Raw genomic sequence first — 19,403 nt, 5'->3', positions numbered from 1 at the left:
TGTTTAACGGTGTTTGAGCTAACACAGTGGACACCAAAACATTCTTGTATTGAACTATATTGTAAAGAGAAGGGTATTGTTGCGATAGAGGAACATTCCCTAGCCAAACATCCTCCCAGAAACGAACAGAAGTACCATCCCCAACTTTAAAATAACCCCTGTTAAAGAAATCAACTTTTACTTTCATAAGCCCTTTCCAAAAAGGCGAATCCGTAGGCTTTGCTCGCGATTGGAGATCTTCCTGGAGGTCGACCTCCAGGGAGTGGTATCTTTATATTTTTTTAACAAAAAGTGTCCTAACATTTATCGGGGATATTAATGCCCATTCATTGCATAACTAGACCCAAACACCCGATGTGGCACATGGTATAATAATACCATGGAAATTCCTACCGTCCATATATACCCATGCTTTTGTCTACGCTCTCATCCCACAAATCGACCACCTCATATGCAAGCTATATGGAGTTCAAAAACAAGATTGCTTCTTCCATTCTTCATGATAAAACCAATAGAAAATAGCCCCCTTATCAGAATCTCAAGAAAATGCCAAATGGAACTAGTTTCATAGGATTAGGATGCACGAGGAAATCGGCAAAATCATCCCTTCATTGTATGTCAGCATTGTGACTCTGTCGTGGTAGAAGAATAATGTTTGCCGAGCCGACAATGTTCTGCCCCGTTAGCCGAAAATGGCTACTCCACACATGTTCGCTTGGTTTACCTGCTACGAGTCGGAGTACTGCTAGTTATCACTTCTGATTTGGTGCAGACAAGGTTGACGGTCACTGAGCCACAGACGGAGGGAGGGAGGTACGGATCGTTATCCGGAGCGCGTCAGGGGAAGGAACGAGATCCTCTGACGTAGAATGAAAAACTGCAGAGGGAAGTAGCTGGTTTTCGTCCGCTCATCTCCCATCCAACGGGAGCAACTTGAAGCGGTGGAAAAAGGCGGCTCCGGCTGAGCAAAAGACACGAGAGAAGGAATTCACAAGTACACATAAAAGTGAGTAAATTGGTGTCCCTGCATCGGCTTTCGTCTGCTTGGGTCGCCACACTTTCTTTGGTGGGCGAGCTTCTGTCTCCAGCGTTTGCTGAATTTTCACGGCCAGATCGGGCCGTGCTTTCCTCAACGTGTACAGGTACTGCACCTCGGCTTCCTCCAAGTTTCGTAGCCGTTGCACTACCAGATCGTTCAACCCGTTTGTAAGGCCTAACCATACGGATATTAAACCAATCCTTGAAGAATCAAGGAGCAACTATAACAGATCAGATCTACTAAACAACGAACAAGCAAGGTGCTGCCCTTACACCTGGATAGGTGTAAGGGCAGCTAGATATCGAGGGACGGCACAGCTAAGCAGATATGCGTAAGAAAAGCATCTATGCAAGCCCCAAAACATCTACGATAAATAGTGCTACTCGCCATCAACAACGCTTCAGCACGAGCAACACAAGGTAAACGAATAAACGTGTGCTGCCTAGATCGCAAGATGCGATCTAGGCAGCATGATGCTTACCCGGGAGAAACCCTCGAAAGAAGGGGTGGCGATGCGCCTGATTTGTGTTTGTTGTGAACGTGATTGTCCTTCTTTTCCGATAACCCTAGATACATATTTATAGTCCAAGGGACTTTCTAATTCGGGCGTGCACCTAACCGTGCACGAGTTAAACTCTATCTTTTAATTCTAAACTAATATGCGATCTACTATATTACAGATACACGGGCAATTAAGCCCAAACTCTTCGTGCAAGGCCGCTTCAAAGATGCTCCACGCGTGTATCTTTCAAGCCCATCTTCACTTACGGCCCATCTCCTGATTTGGCCAAAATCCGGTGATAACACATCATCGCCATCAGCATCAACTTCTTCATCTTCTCAAGGGATTATCATCTCATCTGACTCTCATCACCTTTCATCTCATTATCTCATTACCACATCTACCTTGCCTCCCTCTTTAGGGTTGGCAATTACTTTGCCGTTTGTAGGCCAACAACTGTATCCATCCATCCATGAAGCTCCGGTGAAACAAGTTGTCCATTGATCTCAGTTATGATGTCCCAAGACACGCAACGACGTGGACATCTGATCCACATATATATCCTTGTTCATATTCACATGTATGAGAACTTCTCTCTTGAAACTACGGAGGCTGCGGCGGTACACTCAGCTTGTATATATGTCTCTCGGTGATCCATTCTCGATTCATCTACGCATACAAGGGTTCGTACCGGCTACCTTTAAATTACGACTTCACTAATCGAGTAACTAAGGCAAACCTATGCTTCGTCGTCTGCACTTAGCATTGTTCCACCACACCTAGGGACAACCCTCCGCCGCATTACCGCACCAAGGCACAAACCCTCCGCCGCACCGCCACACCAATGCACAACCCTTCACCACACCACCCCACCTAGGCACAACCCTCCGCTGCACCGCCCCTAGGCGCAGAAGCCTGCCTAGTCTCAGTGCAGCAACAACAACCTCAAGCCTGACCTCACTGCATTGTTGTACCTCAACACGGTACCAACGCCGTTGTTGCAAGCGGCTATATGAGTGATATGATGATGTCTAAATTGTAGTAGATGGTTGGGACCGCAAATTATTAACGATTGAACTAATCGCAAACAATGTGTACAAGATGAATTGTTTGTAATTTGTTAGAACATCACAAATGAAAAATAATAAGCTCGTAATTCAAAAATATTGCAAGGGTCAACTCTGTGCGAAAGAGACTATTTCGCACACGATTTGGAAAAAGTTAAGAGTGTGTGAACTGTAGCACACACTCGAACAACTAGAACGTATGCGTTGTTTTCAGCGGCGCGGGCGGATGAAAAAGGGCCTGCATACGGTCATATATTTTTGGCGTCAGGGTTCTTCAACACCGCGCGTGAATAAAGTCTTTTGTGTGCCTTTAAAGACTTGTTCTGTACTAGTGTTTGGCAATATTTCCTTATGAAATGTATGGGGATCCCGGTTGTAGCTAGATGCTTGTATCATCAAGAGTTAATAAAAGAAAATTTTGTATCTCGAAGGGAACTATCATTTGATACTCTGTCTGCTGAGAGGTTGCTCCCGTTTACTCGATCGAAGGTGTTTATCTCATGTGGCCCGTATTGGCACTACCAGCTGCCTCAGCCCTGCTGTATCCTGATAGCCACAACATCACTGGCATTCCCCATTTAGCATTATTGTCAAGCATACATCTCTAATTAAATTCAAATATAAGTGAACCGCATGTTACTAAATATGTTTCCTATTCTCCACCGTATCTCCAAGCTATCGAAGTAGTGAAATAAAGTAGTAATATTTATATGATATGGTTAGCTGTTTCTTGATCTCTGAAATCGGAGATGATAATTATTCGGTTGTACAATTCATTATAAATACTAGTAAGAGCATATGAACAAGACAACTATATTAAAAACCATGGTCGGTCTGTGCAGCGCGCGTAGCGCGTGGGGTATGCGGCGCGCGGTACGCAGTACACACCAACTTGATTGGCTTCAGTCATTGAGCTAACAAATACTAGGAAAAAAAAATCTTGGACCCTATGCACGTGCATCAGGATAAGCCCAAAGAGCGCTCCACCCCTGCCTAGTGGGCTGGCCCAACTAACCCTCTTCTCCAAATTTTATTTTTCTTTTTTATTTGAAAATAATTTAAATTTAAACTTCTTGATTTTTAGCAAAAAAATTATTCAGACTAGAAAAATATTTTAAAAAAATTGTTCAAAATTTTTAGCATAAAAACATATTTTCAAATAAAAATTATGCTCAAAAAACGTTTGTTCATATTTTTGTTTGTTCAAATGATTTTTTTCAAAAATTAAATTGTTCAAATATAAATTTATTCAAAAAAATAGAATAAAAAATGTGCATAAATATTCAAAAATTTTAATGTTAAAAAACCAATGAAAAAACATAAAATGAAAAACCAAATGAAGAACATGTCAGAAACCGCCTGAACCGGAGAAACATACTTTTTTTTAAATAAGCTCGCGTGTAAACGAAGAAAACCGCGCTAATGGATCACGGCCCAAGTCGCCCCGTCAGTGGGCGGGGTTAAATATGTTTTCCCTTCAAGGTTACAGCTTCCCTTTCAAACTGTTATCATGTACTCCTTTGCTCCTCAGTTAAACCTAAGCTAGATACAACCCTAGAACCTTCTACTGAGATATCAAAGTGATATTACACTTACATATATACATGCGGTACTATTTTTTCTCTTTCACGGTAGTTTGATAATGTAAGAAATAATTGTAAGTTCTTTAATACGACCATGTGGTTGCTTTGGTTGGGTGTTCCCCTTAGTATTAATTTATATCCGCATGTTCCTCGGTAAACTTCAATGTTGTGGACATATGTATGGGAATACACAATTTCATAAAAACTTATAAACAAACGAAGAAACTAATAATTTTCTTTATATGTTAACTAAACAAGTTTGTAAAGGGAATTTATATGCACATACATGGCGTTTATATGTCCACGGATAATGCACAACCACCGACCCCGTCTGTGTCACCGATACGCAATGCTATCGGCTGCAAAGCCCAAATGTTAAGACTATCGAAGTGGACTGCACAAGATTGGGATCGACGACTACATCGGCGATGACCGTAGAGCCGGTGGATTTTTGGGGAAAAAAGGGAAGAATGTCACTCTTGCGAAAGATGAAAAGTTATGTAGGAGATTTCCGTAGAAATAAGAATGCCACCTATTAAGTTGAGAACATTTTTTGACCAGTTTGAACCCAAATCCTTAGTTTTCGGACCGCTTCATTACATTTAAAACTTCTTGGGCTAAAATAATTCCACCACGCAAGTTTGTGTATCTTCAGTTCAGTTACCTCAATATTACGGGGATTCTTTAACATGGAGAACAATACCAAGTCGAAAATCAGCCTTCATCCGGCTAGATGATATTATCGGGGCCTCGTAGTTTGTCCTAAATTACAATGAGGACCATTAAGAGTGCGTGTATGTGGAAGCAATAATCCTATACCCACGAACGAATCCACCCGAGGAGATGCTACGTGCAGTGCCGCACGTCTTGGGCCAACATGTATATTTTGCTCTTTCCTTCTAATAAAAAATCAGCCCTTCAACCTCAGAAGAGTTGTAGAACACTTGTAGTAAAAATAACAATGCAATACCTTTTTAAAATTCAAACATTTATTAAAAATCAACCATAATTTATTTTGAGTTGATTCCAACTCTCAAAATTCACATTTCAAACACTCTACATGAATATGTAAAAATATGACATTAGTGTTGACCATGATTATGGGCTAGAGTGAAATAATGGCTATGTGGCTATTTCTAGCCCATTTAAATTAATTAAAAATGGTAGTTAAATATTATGAGAGGTATCCTCTCATTTAAATCACCTTCCCAAGTAATTCAATGTGAGGTGATGACATTAGTCTCCATGACCTCATATTTTATTACTTGAGAATGTTAAATCTTTTCCAAAGTAGTATTTAAATTGTATGAGATGTAGTATCTCATTTAAATCATTTTCCCAAATGGATAAATATGAAGTGGTGACTTTGGTCAACATGATCTCATACTTTATTATTTGAGAATATTAAACCTTAGTAATGTTCAATGAGAGGAAATTACTTTTCAAAAGAAATAAATAGAAACCCTAGTAAATATTTCAATGAGAGGAAATTATTTTTCAAAAAGAAAACAAAGCCAACCACAATATTAAAAATGATGTGATGCAAGATTATCTTGTGTGAGCCATTTGAGTGTTAAGTCTAGTACTTAAGTATTGTTTGGTGATTGTATACCTCGTACCCGTTTATAGACGCTAGTACCGAAGGCTACGAGGAGGAGGAGGTCTTCTACGAAGAAGAGGAGGAACACTTCGATCATTGTACCAACCAAGGCAAACTCCACTAATGCAAGCTATACTAGTGCAAGATACCATTGCAATATTATTTATGTTTAAGGATTTTCTTTTCCAGGCCCAAGTTTTTATCTTGCAATCTTTTACTTTGGTTATCAAGGTTTATTTTTATAGTTAACTTTGATCTAATTATGGAGTACTACAAGAGCATCAAACTTAGCCTAGATAGCTACAATTTAGTTAGCACCCCTCATGACTAGTTGCTAGTGCTAAAACTAAAACTGACCACTCTAGATGGGAACTTGTGAACCAAATGACTTTGAAAACCTTAGAATGATGAGTCATTCTACTAACAGTTTTGACGGTGAATATGACCTTTGAATAACAAGGTGAATTTGACAAAAACTGATGGTTGGGTTCGGATGCGATACCATTCCAATTTTAGAGTACCCCCACAATACCTGATAATGGGTAGGGCTTAACTGGAAATTTATGCACTTTAGTATGGGTTCCCTATGAACAAGCGTCGTAGGTGTTATGCCGAGGCTGCCTCCGTGAAAAGTGAAATGATGTGAAAAAGAGATGAATGTCCTACCCAAGCCCTGTGCAGTTCCCAGGATGGCAGATTGCTATCACTGGGAGACCAAGCTCATAGGGGAGGTGCCCATGCTAGGGTATGTAAGTGAAATGTTAATGGTTGATGATCCGCGTACTGAGTATGATTATTCGGGGCTATCCCTGACGGATGTAATCAAAAGTTGTGACACAAGTGTACAACCTCTGCAGAGTGTTAAACCTATTCGAATAGCCGTGTCCGCGGTCATGGACGGTTGGATGGCCATACTGTTCCGTTGTCAGATGTTTTGAAAATGAATGGTGACTTGAAAGGTGAACTTGACTTGATTACTACCAGGTTGTGAGAATGACACTAATGTTCCCACTTGAGTTTGATTAGGCAAATAAAGAGTCTTTTACTACTAAGTGCTTATGAAATAAAAATGGCTTTATGCAAATAAACCTAGAGCTTAGAATCCATGCTATAGCTGATAGCACTTACATTAGTATTAGTTTGTGAGTACTTTATAAAGTATTCATGGCTATGTCCCTGCCTATTCAAATGGCCAGACTATGAAGAAGAGCACCAGTACCAGGAAGATGGACAGCAGGACGTCTATGATAACTAGCTAGGACTGTCTCTGACGTCAAGCGTTGCCTGTGGAACAGATGGACCGCTACTACGTTTCTTCCGCTATGTGTTTTGTTGGTTGATCTGTGGATCAACTGTTGTGTAATATTGGATCATGAGATCCCTTGTTGTAAGACGATTATGGTTTGTAATGAATAATGTTCTGTGATATCAACTGTTATGTCTCGCAAAAACAATCTTCCTGGGATTGCGATGTATGGCATAATAGGCAAATGGAATTAAAAATCTGGGTGTTGACAAAAACAAGCATGGAGCATCAAAAATTATAGATACGTTTGCAACGTATCAGGCTGCTGCGAGCTGGATTGCTCGCCGGAGAGGAGGCTGGCGGCGGCGGAGGGAGTGGTAGCGGCGGAGGGGAGTAGGTTTGGAAACCAAACTACCCTCCGTGGCCCGTTTTAATACGAGGCGATCGCCGAATTTCTCGGGGCCCTGAACTCGTTTTATGGGCCAGACCGCGAGTCGAAAAATACGGGCTCCATTCTAGGCATCTTTCAACCCGAACCCGTATTTTCGCCAGAATTTTTCGGTTTCGGCCCGTTTTTCAGTCACTGTTAGAGTTGCTCTAAGTGGCTTATCCCACGATATATGTTGGGCAACTGGGCATCAATCAGCGGGCTTATCCCGCGGCACACGGGATGGACCATGTGCCGGGCGAGCGCCTGCACACAGGCTCGTCCACGGGCTGTATAGGTTCGTGTCACTGCTCTGTTCAAATTAAGTGTAAGTTGTTTTGGTTTTCTTATTTTCAAAATAAAACTCACACCCTCTCACTTAACAAGCTTAGAAGAGCCACGCAGGTTGGCCATATCGTCAACGCCCTTTAGCATCAACTTCTTCATCTTCTCGAGGGACTAGCATCTCATCTCACTCTCATTGCCTTCCATCTCATTATCTCACTACCACATCTACCTTGCCTCCCTCTTTAGGGATAGAAATTACTTTGCCGTGTTTAGGCCAACAACTGTATCCATCCATCCATGAAGCTCCGGTGAAACAAGTTGCCCATTGATCTCAGTTATGATTCCCAAGACACGCAACGACGTGGACATCTGATCCACATATATATATATATATCCTTATTCATCTTCACATGTATGAGAACTTCTCTCTTGAAACTACCGAGGCTGCGGCGGTACGCACGGCTTGTATAAACTCTTGATGATATAGTTACAATTCGGCTTGAGAATGGATCACCGAGAGACTATCATTTGATAGTTCCCTTCGAGATAAATGTATGGGGATCCCGGTTGTAACTATATCATCAAGAGTTTATAAAAAATTTATCTCGACGGGAACTATCATTTGATACTCTGTCTGTTGAGAGGTTACTCCCGTTTACTCGATCGAGGGTGTTTATCTCATGTGGCTCATATTGCCACTACCAGCTGCCTCAGCCCTGCTGTATCCTGATAGCCACAACATCATTGGTATTCCCCATTTAGCATCATTGCCTCCCTCAAATAGATTTTAGAATTGGACCGCACGTTACTAAATATGTTTCCCGTATCTCCAAGCTATCAAAGTAGTGAAATAAAGTAATATTTATATGATATGGTTAGCTGTTTCTTGATCTTTGAAAGCGGAGATGATAATTATACGGTTGTATAATTCATTATAAATACTAGTAAGAGCATATGGACAAGACGACTGTATTAAAAACCATAGAATTACTATAGTACTCCACCAAGAGTTGACTTAAGATCTGCTTTAGGATACCATGCCATGTGAATTGTCAAGTCCAATTATCTATCGTAGTATGAACTATATATTTCCTAATTTGTAGATGCTGGTATGTTTATTACTCCTACCGTATCAGTTTATTAGGTCGACATGTAGTTTAAGAAAATAATTAATCATAAATTTGGTCAACAAAACATGAATTATATGTCATAAAAAATATATCACTGCATTCACACTTCAAAGATGTTTCCAATGATATAAATTTTATGACATAATAATTTATATTTTGTTGATTAAATTTATGATCGAACTTTTTTCTTTAGCTACCTGTTGGCCTAATAAACCATTGAATTACTATAGTATTCCACCAAGGGTTGACTTAAGGTATGCTTTAGGATACCGTGCCATGTGAATTCTCAAGTCCAATCATCTACTCTCTCCACCCATAAATAAGTGGAAGAGACAATTGCATTGGACACATGCAAATCAATGTCTCTCTCTTTTTTATTCTTTCACCTCCAATAAGCTAAGAGCATGTAGAAATAAAGATTACATGTGTTGAATATTACTGAGTTTGATTTCTGTGCGAGAGAAACAATTTTTGCTACTTTAAAGTGCATTGGAAACATAGAATTATACTCTTTTATGGACAAAGTTTGTGCCTAAATGTCCACTTATTTGAGGATGGAGGGAGTATCATACATATTGTAATCCATATGAACTATATATTTCCTAATTTCTAGATTTTGGTATGTTTATTACTCCCACCGTATCAGTTTATTTGGTTGACACGTAGTTTAAGGAAATAAGCAACCATAAATTTGGTCAACAAAATATGAATTTGTCACAAAAAGTATGCTAGTATCACTGAATTTACACTTAAAAAGATGTTTCCAATGGTGTAAATTTTATGACATATAATTTATATTTTGCTGATCAAATTTATGAGCGAACCTTTTTCTTTAGCTATGTGTTGGCCTAATAAAGCAGTACGTAGGAAGTATATCGATAATTTAGCTTAACAAACCACAACTTCATAAGTTTGAAGCTCAATGCAATAAGAAATCAAACTTAAATAAGAGGAAATTACATACTAATCATGAATCTGGCAAAAATCCTCACTTGGCATCATGTAAATTTAATGTTTGGCATGCCCAGTTGGTTGCAACAGTATCAACAGAAGAAAGATATCTCTACTCTAATTAAATCAAGATCTTCATTCAAACTGGACCTCTAGTTGCATTTGTTTTTGTGCTCAACCATATCTCGAAGCAATGAGAGTAGGGACATAAAGTAATATTTATTTGATATTGTTAGTTTTTTTCCTTGATCTGAGAAGCATTTATTTGACATGAAGTAACTTTAATGTTTGGCATGCCCAATTGGTTGCAATAGTATCAACACAAGAAAGATGGAAAAAACAACACTCCAGCAGCCTATTAAGCTCCCTGCCGATGCTCTCATTGCTGTATAATATAATTCATCATACATGTATATATATGTTCCGTATGAGTCTGATTTGCAATTCCAGCGTCAAGAAGTAGCCAATATCATCTGAACACTAGCTCACTCCTGAATGGATTATTTGCTCACAGTCGTAGCACTGCTTGTCACAGCCTCGTCCATATGCATCCACCTCCTAATAACCAGAGCAAAGAAACCATGTCCGGCCAAGTTGCCCCCGGGCTCCCTTGGTCTGCCGGTGATTGGACAGACCTTCGGCTTCCTCTGCGCCATCCGCGCCAACAGCGTTGAGGAGTGGATTCGGGACCGGATCAACCGATACGGGCCGGTTTCGAAGGCGTCGCTGTTCGGCACGCCGACAGTTCTTCTGGCGGGCCCGGCGGCCAACAAGTTGGTCTTCTTCAGCAGCTTGATGCCGATGCTGCCCCGGTCCGTCCAGCGTATTGTCGGGGAGCGGAACGTCGTCAGCCACCACGGCGACAATCAGGTGCGCATCCGTGGGGCGCTATTGGAGTTCCTCGAGCCCGGCATTCTCAAGATGTACGTTGGGAGGATCGACGCCATCGTGAGGCGGCACCTAGATGAGAACTGGTCCGGCGGCCGCACGACCGTCACGGTGCTGCCACTGATGAAGCGGCTGACGTTCGACATCCTCTGTGCTCTACTCTTTGGCCTTGAGATGGGCGCCGTGCGGGACGCCCTCTCAGATGAACTGGAGCGCATGTTCGACGGCAGGCGAAGCCTCGGCGCCGGGCGAAGGTGTCGACAGCTGCTCCACCGGATCACGCGAGAGAACAAGGCTAAGCTGGGGGCCTCGCCGAACAACGACCTCATTAGCCAACTGCTCAGCATGACAGACGACCATGGCGAGCAGCTGTTGACCAATGAGGAGATCGTCGACAGCAGCGTGGGCACCCTCATTGCCGGCCATGACACCACGTCCACACTCATGACTTTCATGGTCCGGCAACTCGCCAATGATCCGGCCACCCTCTCCGCTATGGTGCAAGGTAAGTGCCCAGATCAACGAATAAACCACACCATCCTGATACTTTAGCTATAGAGTAAAACTGAACTGCCAATTGCCATGCATGTTGTGAGTTTTCAGAAAGCCTCACGATGTGTGTTTTACGAAACAGAGCATGAAGAGATTGCAAAGAACAAGGCTGACGGGGAGGCTCTGGCATGGGAAGATCTGTCGAAGATGAAGCTCACATGGCGAGTTGCACAGGAGACACTTCGCATCGTCCCTCCAGTCTTTGGCAGCTTCAGAATAGCAATCGAGGACATCAAGTTAGACGGCTACTGCATCCCAAAAGGATGGCAGGTCCTTGCTAATTTTTACTCATGTTCCCAGTTCACATCAATGTAGTAAATATTTCTTGAAACTAGCTAAGCAGCACCAATTTGCAGCGAGTAGGCTAATGCATGCTCCGATTGCCTGTTCAGGTGCTTTGGGCAGCCAGCCTGACGCAAATGGACCCTAGTATCTTCCACGAGCCGGCTAAGTTCGACCCCTCCCGGTTCGAGAGCCAGTCATCGGCGAGGCCACCATGCTCTTTCGTTGCATTTGGTAGCGGCCGCAGAATATGCCCCGGGATAGAGTTTGCCAAGGTTGAAACATTGGTGACAATGCACTACCTGGTGCGACAGTTCAGATGGAAGCTCTGCTGCAAGGAGAACACCTTCATCAGGACCCCCTTGCCGGTCCCCCTGCATGGTCTGCCAATAGAACTAGAGCACAAGCCCTCCCTTAGTCCCTTTAAATGCGACCAGACCTTGTAGTATGATGTTTGAATTTTATTATGGATGGCTTGTATCTTGTTTTGCATGATACTCTTTTGATTGAGCTCTCTAAATGTGTGCTTGGTTGATGGCTTCATAGGAATGGGATGAAAGATCCTTGTTTCTATGGATGGGATGAGACCTCAAATTTCTGTTTGGTTGAGGGTATGAGGTGGATATGGGATGGAATGTGTTTAGATTAATGATGAAACTAGCAATTTTAGCAGATTATTATCATGCATTTAATCGATCATTAATAGCTCTTTGTTCCCCTTCTCCGTAGAGGATGGAGATAAACGACCCACCCTACCGGCGACCTCGCCGCCGTCCGTCCCTGCCCTAGAGTTCACGTTGATCAATAGATAAAGGAGTCCGAGCTCCTATCGTCGATGCCATGCTCAGATAAGGGTGGCTTCACCTGATCGATGTATAAATCCTTCCCACGTCGCCACGACGCGCGAGGTGGAGGGCCTCGCCTCCAGCCCTCCCACGCCGCCACGACGTGCGAGGTGGAGCGCTTCATCTATAGTCTTCCTACTCTGCCACAAAAAGGACCAACGCTAGATGCTACTCCCTTGAGCGTGGTTGGTCAGCATCGACAAGGGATACATGTCCCAGGTAGTAGATCCGACGTGGGTCACCGACAAGGCTCCGATGGGGCAGTGGCGGTGAGCTTCGGTGGGACGTTGGGTGTTCATGACTACCACGAGAGAGAACAAGAGATTAGAGGCGTTCCACCCAATTATAAAAGGATTTTGCTAATTCTCGGTACCGAGAATTAAGTTAGAGCTCACTAGAATCAGGGACCGTCTGATTTTGATATGCTTTGCGAGTTTTGTCTAGGTTTCCCCGTTTCAGGATGGTTATCGATTTCGCGTCGACTACAAGAGAACTGAGATACGTCGGCCATTGATTTACTGGGCAGGCATTCATTCTTGGTTATCTTTGTTTCGCGCCAGTATTGTTTGCCCTTGTTGATGTTGCTGTTTTAGTGGGCCGTCTTCTGGTTGTTTGCCTTTGCGCCATGTCGGTCTCGGAAACAACTCTGTAGCGCGTCACCACGCCAGCATTCGTGTGTTGAGTGAGACATTCCTCATCAGGATGAGAATGGGCCAGGTCGACCCGCTGAGTCACATACCCGACCAAAAATATCAGGGCCAATGGGCCACGTGGGCCAGCCTTGAACAAGATTTGGATCATTGGGGCCGGCATCAAGTGGCCCATTGGGTTAGGAGAGCCGACCCAGGCACCCAGCTCTAGCAGAAAATCCGTAACACACTAACACATATTGTGTGGAGACTTAGCTGATTCGCCAAAGTTCGATTATTTTCTACAAAACATATTCTAATGGAATCTGGATGATTATTGATGCATGCATTGATTTCTCGGTTCAAATACAAGCAGATTTAAGAAATACTACTCGATGCCCATGTCACATGTGGATGATACTCGCGTGAAGCTAGATGCATGTGTGATGTGAGCAGTACTCGCGTGAAGCCAGCTTCGTTAAGATCGGTAATTAGAGTTACTTGCTAGTCAGTCAGCTCCGTTCGGCCCGGTCCAGTGAAGCCGCTGATTTTTTAGGACAGGGTCGTCCCATGGCCTCTACAATCGGCCTTGAGGCCACATGGGCCAGGTCCAGGGGCAGGTCCGGGCCGACCCGTTCGCAACCTGACATTCCTCAGCTCGTCCCAAGATTATCATCTCGTGCATGCATGCTCATCCAGCGCTGATTAGCTTGTACGTGTGTTAGCTAGCTCGTTTGTTCGGTTGTTCCTACATTCTTTTATCCCTTCTATTCATTTTCCCTTTTTTCTTTGGTATTTTTTCATGTGTTTTTCTTTCTATTTCCATTTACTTTTTCCTTTTAATTTTTTTACTATCCGGACACTCGAGCGTGAGATGGGTCGGAGATAGCCTAACCACGATAACAGAATTTTCTTGATTTATTATTCTATTTCGCCTAAGCGCTCAAATAAGAGTCTCCCATTCTTGTTTAAAAAAAAAGTCTCCCATTCCCATTGTACATGCCCTGATCCCGATCAAAAGGGGCAGTGGGGGAAGCGGTTCTGGTGGGGCCAGTCTGCGGACCCATCGCCAAAAGGTCCTCATTCTCCGTTCCTTCGCCCGCGGCGGCGGCGCCTCCCAAGACTCGATTTTTTCCCCTTCCCTGACTCACCTCACAGAGAGATCACGCGGCGGCCATGGAAGGAGAGGTTGCCCAGCTGGACAAGGAGGAGCTAGCGTGTATCCTCATTCGTGCCATGTCCGCCGCGAAGAACGTCGGGGCCCAGCGCGACCGCCTCCTGCAGCTCCGCCGCCGGCTGCAGCTGCGGATCCCCGGAGACGAGGACGCGGCCGGGATCCGAGGAGGATGTCGCCTCCGGCCTCCACAAGGTCTACTCCGTGGGTCTCTTCGAAGGCGCCCGCTACCTCGCGGACTGCCTCGAGATGGCTTCCGAGAACCGCTACCGCTTCTCCTTCAGCATTCCCGCCTTCGCCGTCATCCCCAACGAGCAGCTCTACGGCCTGTGATACGTCTCCAACGTATCGATAATTTCTTATGTTCCATGCTACTTTATTGATGATACCTACATGTTTTATGCACACTTTATGTCATATTCGTGCATTTTCTGGAACTAACCTATTAACAAGATGCCGAAGTGCCGGTTCCTATTTTCTGCTTGTTTTTGGTTTCGAAATCCTAGTAACGAAATATTCTCGGAATTGGACGAAATCAACGCCTAGGTTCCTATTTTGCCCGGAAGCATCCAGAACACCCGAGAGCCGCCAGAGGGGGGCCACACAGGCCCCAGATGATAGGCCGGCGCGGCCCACCCCCTGGCCGCGCGGCCCTATGGTGTCGTCGCCCCTTCGACCTTCTGACGCTGCCCTTTCGCCTATATAAAGCCCCTGCGTCGAAAACCCTTACGGAGGAAGCCACGGTACGCGAAACCTTCCAGAGCCGCCGCCATCGCGAAGCCAAGATCTGGGGGACGGAGTCTCTGTTCCGGCCCCTGCCGGACGGGGAAGTGCCCCCGGAAGGCTTCTCCATCGACACCGCTGCCATCTCCACCGCCATCTTCATCACCGCTGCTGCTCCCATGAAGAGGGAGTAGTTCTCCCTCGAGGCTCGGGGCTGTACCGGTAGCTATGTGGTTAATCTCTCTCCTATGTACTTCAATACAATGATCTCATGAGCTGCTTTACATGATTGAGATCCATATGATGAGCTTTGTATCGCTACTAGTTGTGTGCTACTCATGTGATGTTATTAAAGTAGTCTATTCCTCCTGCATGGTGTAAAGGTGCTAGTGTGTGCACCGTGTGGTTCTTGTCGTAGGCTATGATCATGATCTCTTGTAGATTGTGGAGTTAATTATCATTATGATAGTATTGATGTGATCTATTCCTCCTTCATAGTGTAATGTGGACAGTGTGTGCGCTATGTTAGTTCTTGGTTTATTTTGCAATGATCTATTATGCTCTAAGGTTATTTAAATATGAACATTGAATTGTGGAGCTTGTTAACTCCGGCATTGAGGGTTCGTGTAATCCTACGCAACGAATTATGTTCATTATCAAACAAGAGTGTATGTAGCACATATGAGAAGAAGTATTCACTATGCGATCAATGTTGAGAGTGTCCACTAGTGAAAGTATGATCCCTAGGCCTTGTTTCCAATACTGCAAACACCGTTTACTTACTGTTCTACTGCATGTTTACTCGCTGCCATATTTTATTCAGATTGCTATTACCACTCACATACATCCATATTACTTGTATTTCACTATCTCTTCGCCGAACTAGTGCACCTATACAACTGACAAGTGTATTTGGTGTGTTGGGGACACAAGAGACTTCTTGCTTTGTGGTTGCAGGGTTGCATGAGAGGGATATCTTTGACTCTTCCTCCCTGAGTTCGATAAACCTTGGGTAATCCACTTAAGGGAAACTTGCTGCTGTTCTACAAACCTCTGCTCTTGGAGGCCCAACACTGTCTACAAGAATAGAAGCACCCGTAGACATCAATCACTTTTCTGGCGCCGTTGCCGGGGAGGAAAGGTAATGTAGCGACCCGAACCTGGTAGGGTTCGAATCTCTGTGCTTACAGTGCTATCCCTGGATCATAGCTAGCACACACAGTAACAAATGAATATCAAGATATAACATACGTCATTTTATTACTCAAACGATGAATCCAGAGTTTATTACATCCTTGCACAACATAGTGGCTGGCTCACATTACAGCGGAAACATAAAGGTACGTCTTGGGCTTCATCAACGCCACAGGGCTTGTTGAGTATAGACCCATGATCCTAGTCGTCCTCACTCATCATCTGCAACAGGTAAAGTTACAGCCAAAAACATTTGGTCAATACTTTGAATGTATTGGCAAGTTACACAAGTTGCAAAGGTGGTTTATAATTATATACATGCAAAGGAATGTCAAAGGAAGGCTCAGGGTTTATTTTGCGTAAAGCCAATTTTGTTTTATGAAAATCTTTTTAGAAACTTTCTTTGTCTTTATATATTTTTAAAACAAAATAATATAGGGCTGGACAAACACAAGGAATCCACCAAGGTTCACCATCCTACATCCCATCCCCAAAACAAGCTAAACTAACTCCAGAGCCACTCACTGGATAGAGTTAGCATGCGTTAAGTTTTTAGGCAATACTAAATTCAGAGCCACTCACTGGATGAAAGTAGTAATTGCAAAACAGTTCGGACAATCCTAAGTTCAGAGCCACTCACTGGATAAACTTAGCATGCCAAAACAATTTTTGAAAAGGTTTTGAAAACATAGGAGATTCTTCATCCGCTTCAATCTTCAGTTGCTCAAATTGCTCATATCCGGGAGCACGGCTAATCGATTAGATCATACACTCTGCAGAGGTTGTACACTTTCCCCACATGTCACAATCCATCCTTTTTGTTGAATCCTTTGTTTGGCTTAACCGGGTATGGATCATGACGAAGTTTTCCATAGAAGCCCCCTATACATAATCCCAGTCCGCCCGCAACTATGATCCGAAGACCCCTCTCCAATGGCGGTACCGATGCAAGGGTTTCCCTCTATGTACGACTAAGCCGAGCCCATATAGCATGTGGTTGTACTGGAAGCTTCTTTAACTGAAACTTTGAAGATCTCTTTGACCCTGGGCGGCGGTCCCCACCAAAACCTGAGTCTGCAGAGCCACTCACTGGATGCAGCTCTTGTAGACGCTCCCAACATACCACTCCGCCCAGAGGAAAACATTTTGATAAGTTTTTATTTTATAAATATTTTCACCATACAACCCCAAAATGGGTGTATGTCAATTTTCATAAAAGGTTTTGTTCTTTGAAAACCCATATCCCACGTCTACCAAGCAATTGGCTAAGCACTCATACAATATACGCATTTTAATAAAAGGGCTACAATGAACATAGTAAGAAATCCTATGGCTCTCTACTAGGATAGCAAAGCATAATTTCCCTACACATGCATTTCTACGAAAATATTTGTAAAACATGCATATCAAAAATAGTAGGACGAAAGGTCATGTGTAACTTGCCTTTGATTGATGAAAAATAATTATCTTGTGAATTTAGCAACCGATGTTATTTCCTTCATAAATTATCCGGTCACTCTTCGTGAAATCTATCGCAACGAAAAGAAAAACAATACCATACATAAACTTACACACATTTTAAAATGAAATATTCAACAAAACCGAAATATGGAAAATATAAATAAAATTCAAATAAAACCAAATTACTTTATTTAGTATTCACTAGCAACACCAATTTTATTACGGACAAATCCTAATTAGATTTGCGTAGTTTACAGTTTACAATTTTGTGAGAGTTAAGATTATATCCTAAGATATTCTGCACAAGGTCATGGCTAAGATAGGAACTAAGCTTTAAGGGTACTAACGGGTGGATATGATCAGAAGGTTCTACTTTGCCAAAAGAATCATGTTGAAAAGAGTTGTAGAGTTTGAGTTATTAGAACATACTCAAAATTTCTCAATTGAAATTCGAATATTGGGTGGCTGTCAAAACTTAAAGCTAAGGTTTCATTGGATTCTATATTTCCTAAAGATTCCATGGATACTAAATTTACGAAATTTGGATGAGCAGAACTGAAGTTATGAACTTCTGAACTTACACGTGTATACTGTCCAAAAAACGAAAATCTACTAAAACTTCCTTACGTAACAGGTTCAGACTAAACTGTCCTGCATATTTTCTATGCCTTTGATACGATGTAAGTTCCTGGCAACTAAAGCTTTGGACATGTGAAGTTTTTGTTGGAATCGGTTTCTACGCACTGAATCGTTCTGTGTTTGATTGGATTGCTTCCAAACTCATGACCTGAAGTACGAGACGCGGTTGCTGATTACACTACTCGTGAATAATACACTGAAGTCTGAAAGTGCAGCTCAGCTACGCAAAGGAATTTGATCGAAGGAAAGCTACCTGATGCGGCGGCTTGGTTGGAGATGGCGTCGACGATGTGTGATTGCCGGAGAAGGAAAACTATCAGACATCGTTCATCTCTTCATGCTGAAGATGGCGTGGTGCTCCTCTGCCGAAACTCATTGAGACGGTGTGGCGGACGGCTGTAGGGTCGGCGGCATCAGGCGCTCGTCCTAGTCAACCTTCGGGTATGAAAAACGAGTGATGAGAATATGCAGTAGCTGTGAACGGGAAGAATAAAGAGATGGCGAGTAGAATGAGGTCCTGGTTCCCTGTGACTACCTCGCCGCGGACATCGGCGTCGTGCGGCTGCCGGCGAGTTCGGCGAAGAATTCTCCCTTCACATGGGCAGCCTGGGGGCGTGAAGTGGTGGAGGGGAGTGATGCAATGGGAAAGGCACTACAACAAACCCCCCCATATAGCAATGCATAGTTTGCAACGCTTTAAAAATGCGCTGCAAAATATCAAGACAGCAACGGATATTTGCGTTGGTAATCCCATCCGTTGTGGGCTATACGAGTGGCAATGAATACCATGCGTTGCAGTCTATGCGTTGGAACATACCAATACACAACAGGCGTGCGTAACTGGATCACCTTACCAACTGGGTTTTCTAACCGGTGGACCTGAACATAATAAAGCTTAGAAAATATACCATCGTTGGAAAATAAAGTTTGAACATATTTTAGGTTTGAACATTTGCACAACCTCACCTTGTTGCCCTGAATACCTATGCAACTACACTAGCTTAAATCTACGCAGCGAGCCAACAAGAATGCTAAACAACTTCAAGTTGCGTTGGTGGCCCGGTGCACAAATGCGTGCGTGTGATCGTCGCGCTGGGCTAGGCCCATCTTGGAAACGCCACACGCCGCTGTGACATCTGCACGCCGCCCAAACCAGACGCCGCCGCCGATCCATCCAGCCCTC

At 43.4% G+C, this 19,403-nt stretch overlaps 1 protein-coding gene across 1 annotated transcript; it reads left to right on the top strand.

Moving 5' to 3' along the window:
* Positions 1 to 10,328: 10,328 nt before the first annotated feature.
* On the top strand, positions 10,329 to 14,536 carry LOC124664344 (taxadiene 5-alpha hydroxylase-like). Its single transcript, XM_047201885.1, has 4 exons — positions 10,329 to 11,226; positions 11,356 to 11,543; positions 11,666 to 11,997; positions 14,281 to 14,536. The coding sequence occupies exons 1-4, from the start codon at positions 10,329 to 10,331 to the stop codon at positions 14,534 to 14,536; spliced, it is 1,674 nt and encodes a 557-aa protein (XP_047057841.1).
* Positions 14,537 to 19,403: the final 4,867 nt, after the last annotated feature.

This window comes from Lolium rigidum, chromosome 6 (assembly GCF_022539505.1).
Source record: "Lolium rigidum isolate FL_2022 chromosome 6, APGP_CSIRO_Lrig_0.1, whole genome shotgun sequence".
In the NCBI taxonomy this organism is placed as follows: Eukaryota; Viridiplantae; Streptophyta; class Magnoliopsida; order Poales; family Poaceae; genus Lolium; species Lolium rigidum.
This window is presented reverse-complemented; position numbering and strand designations above follow the sequence as displayed.

Coding starts and splice junctions, on each gene's coding strand:
- LOC124664344 (XM_047201885.1), top strand. CDS start 10,329: ATGGATTATTTGCTCACAGTCGTAGCACTGCTTGTCACAGCCTCGTCC. Junction 11,227..11,355: donor CCTCTCCGCTATGGTGCAAG/GTAAGTGCCCAG, acceptor TTTACGAAACAG/AGCATGAAGAGATTGCAAAG. Junction 11,998..14,280: donor TTTAAATGCGACCAGACCTT/GTAGTATGATGT, acceptor TCCGCCGCGAAG/AACGTCGGGGCCCAGCGCGA.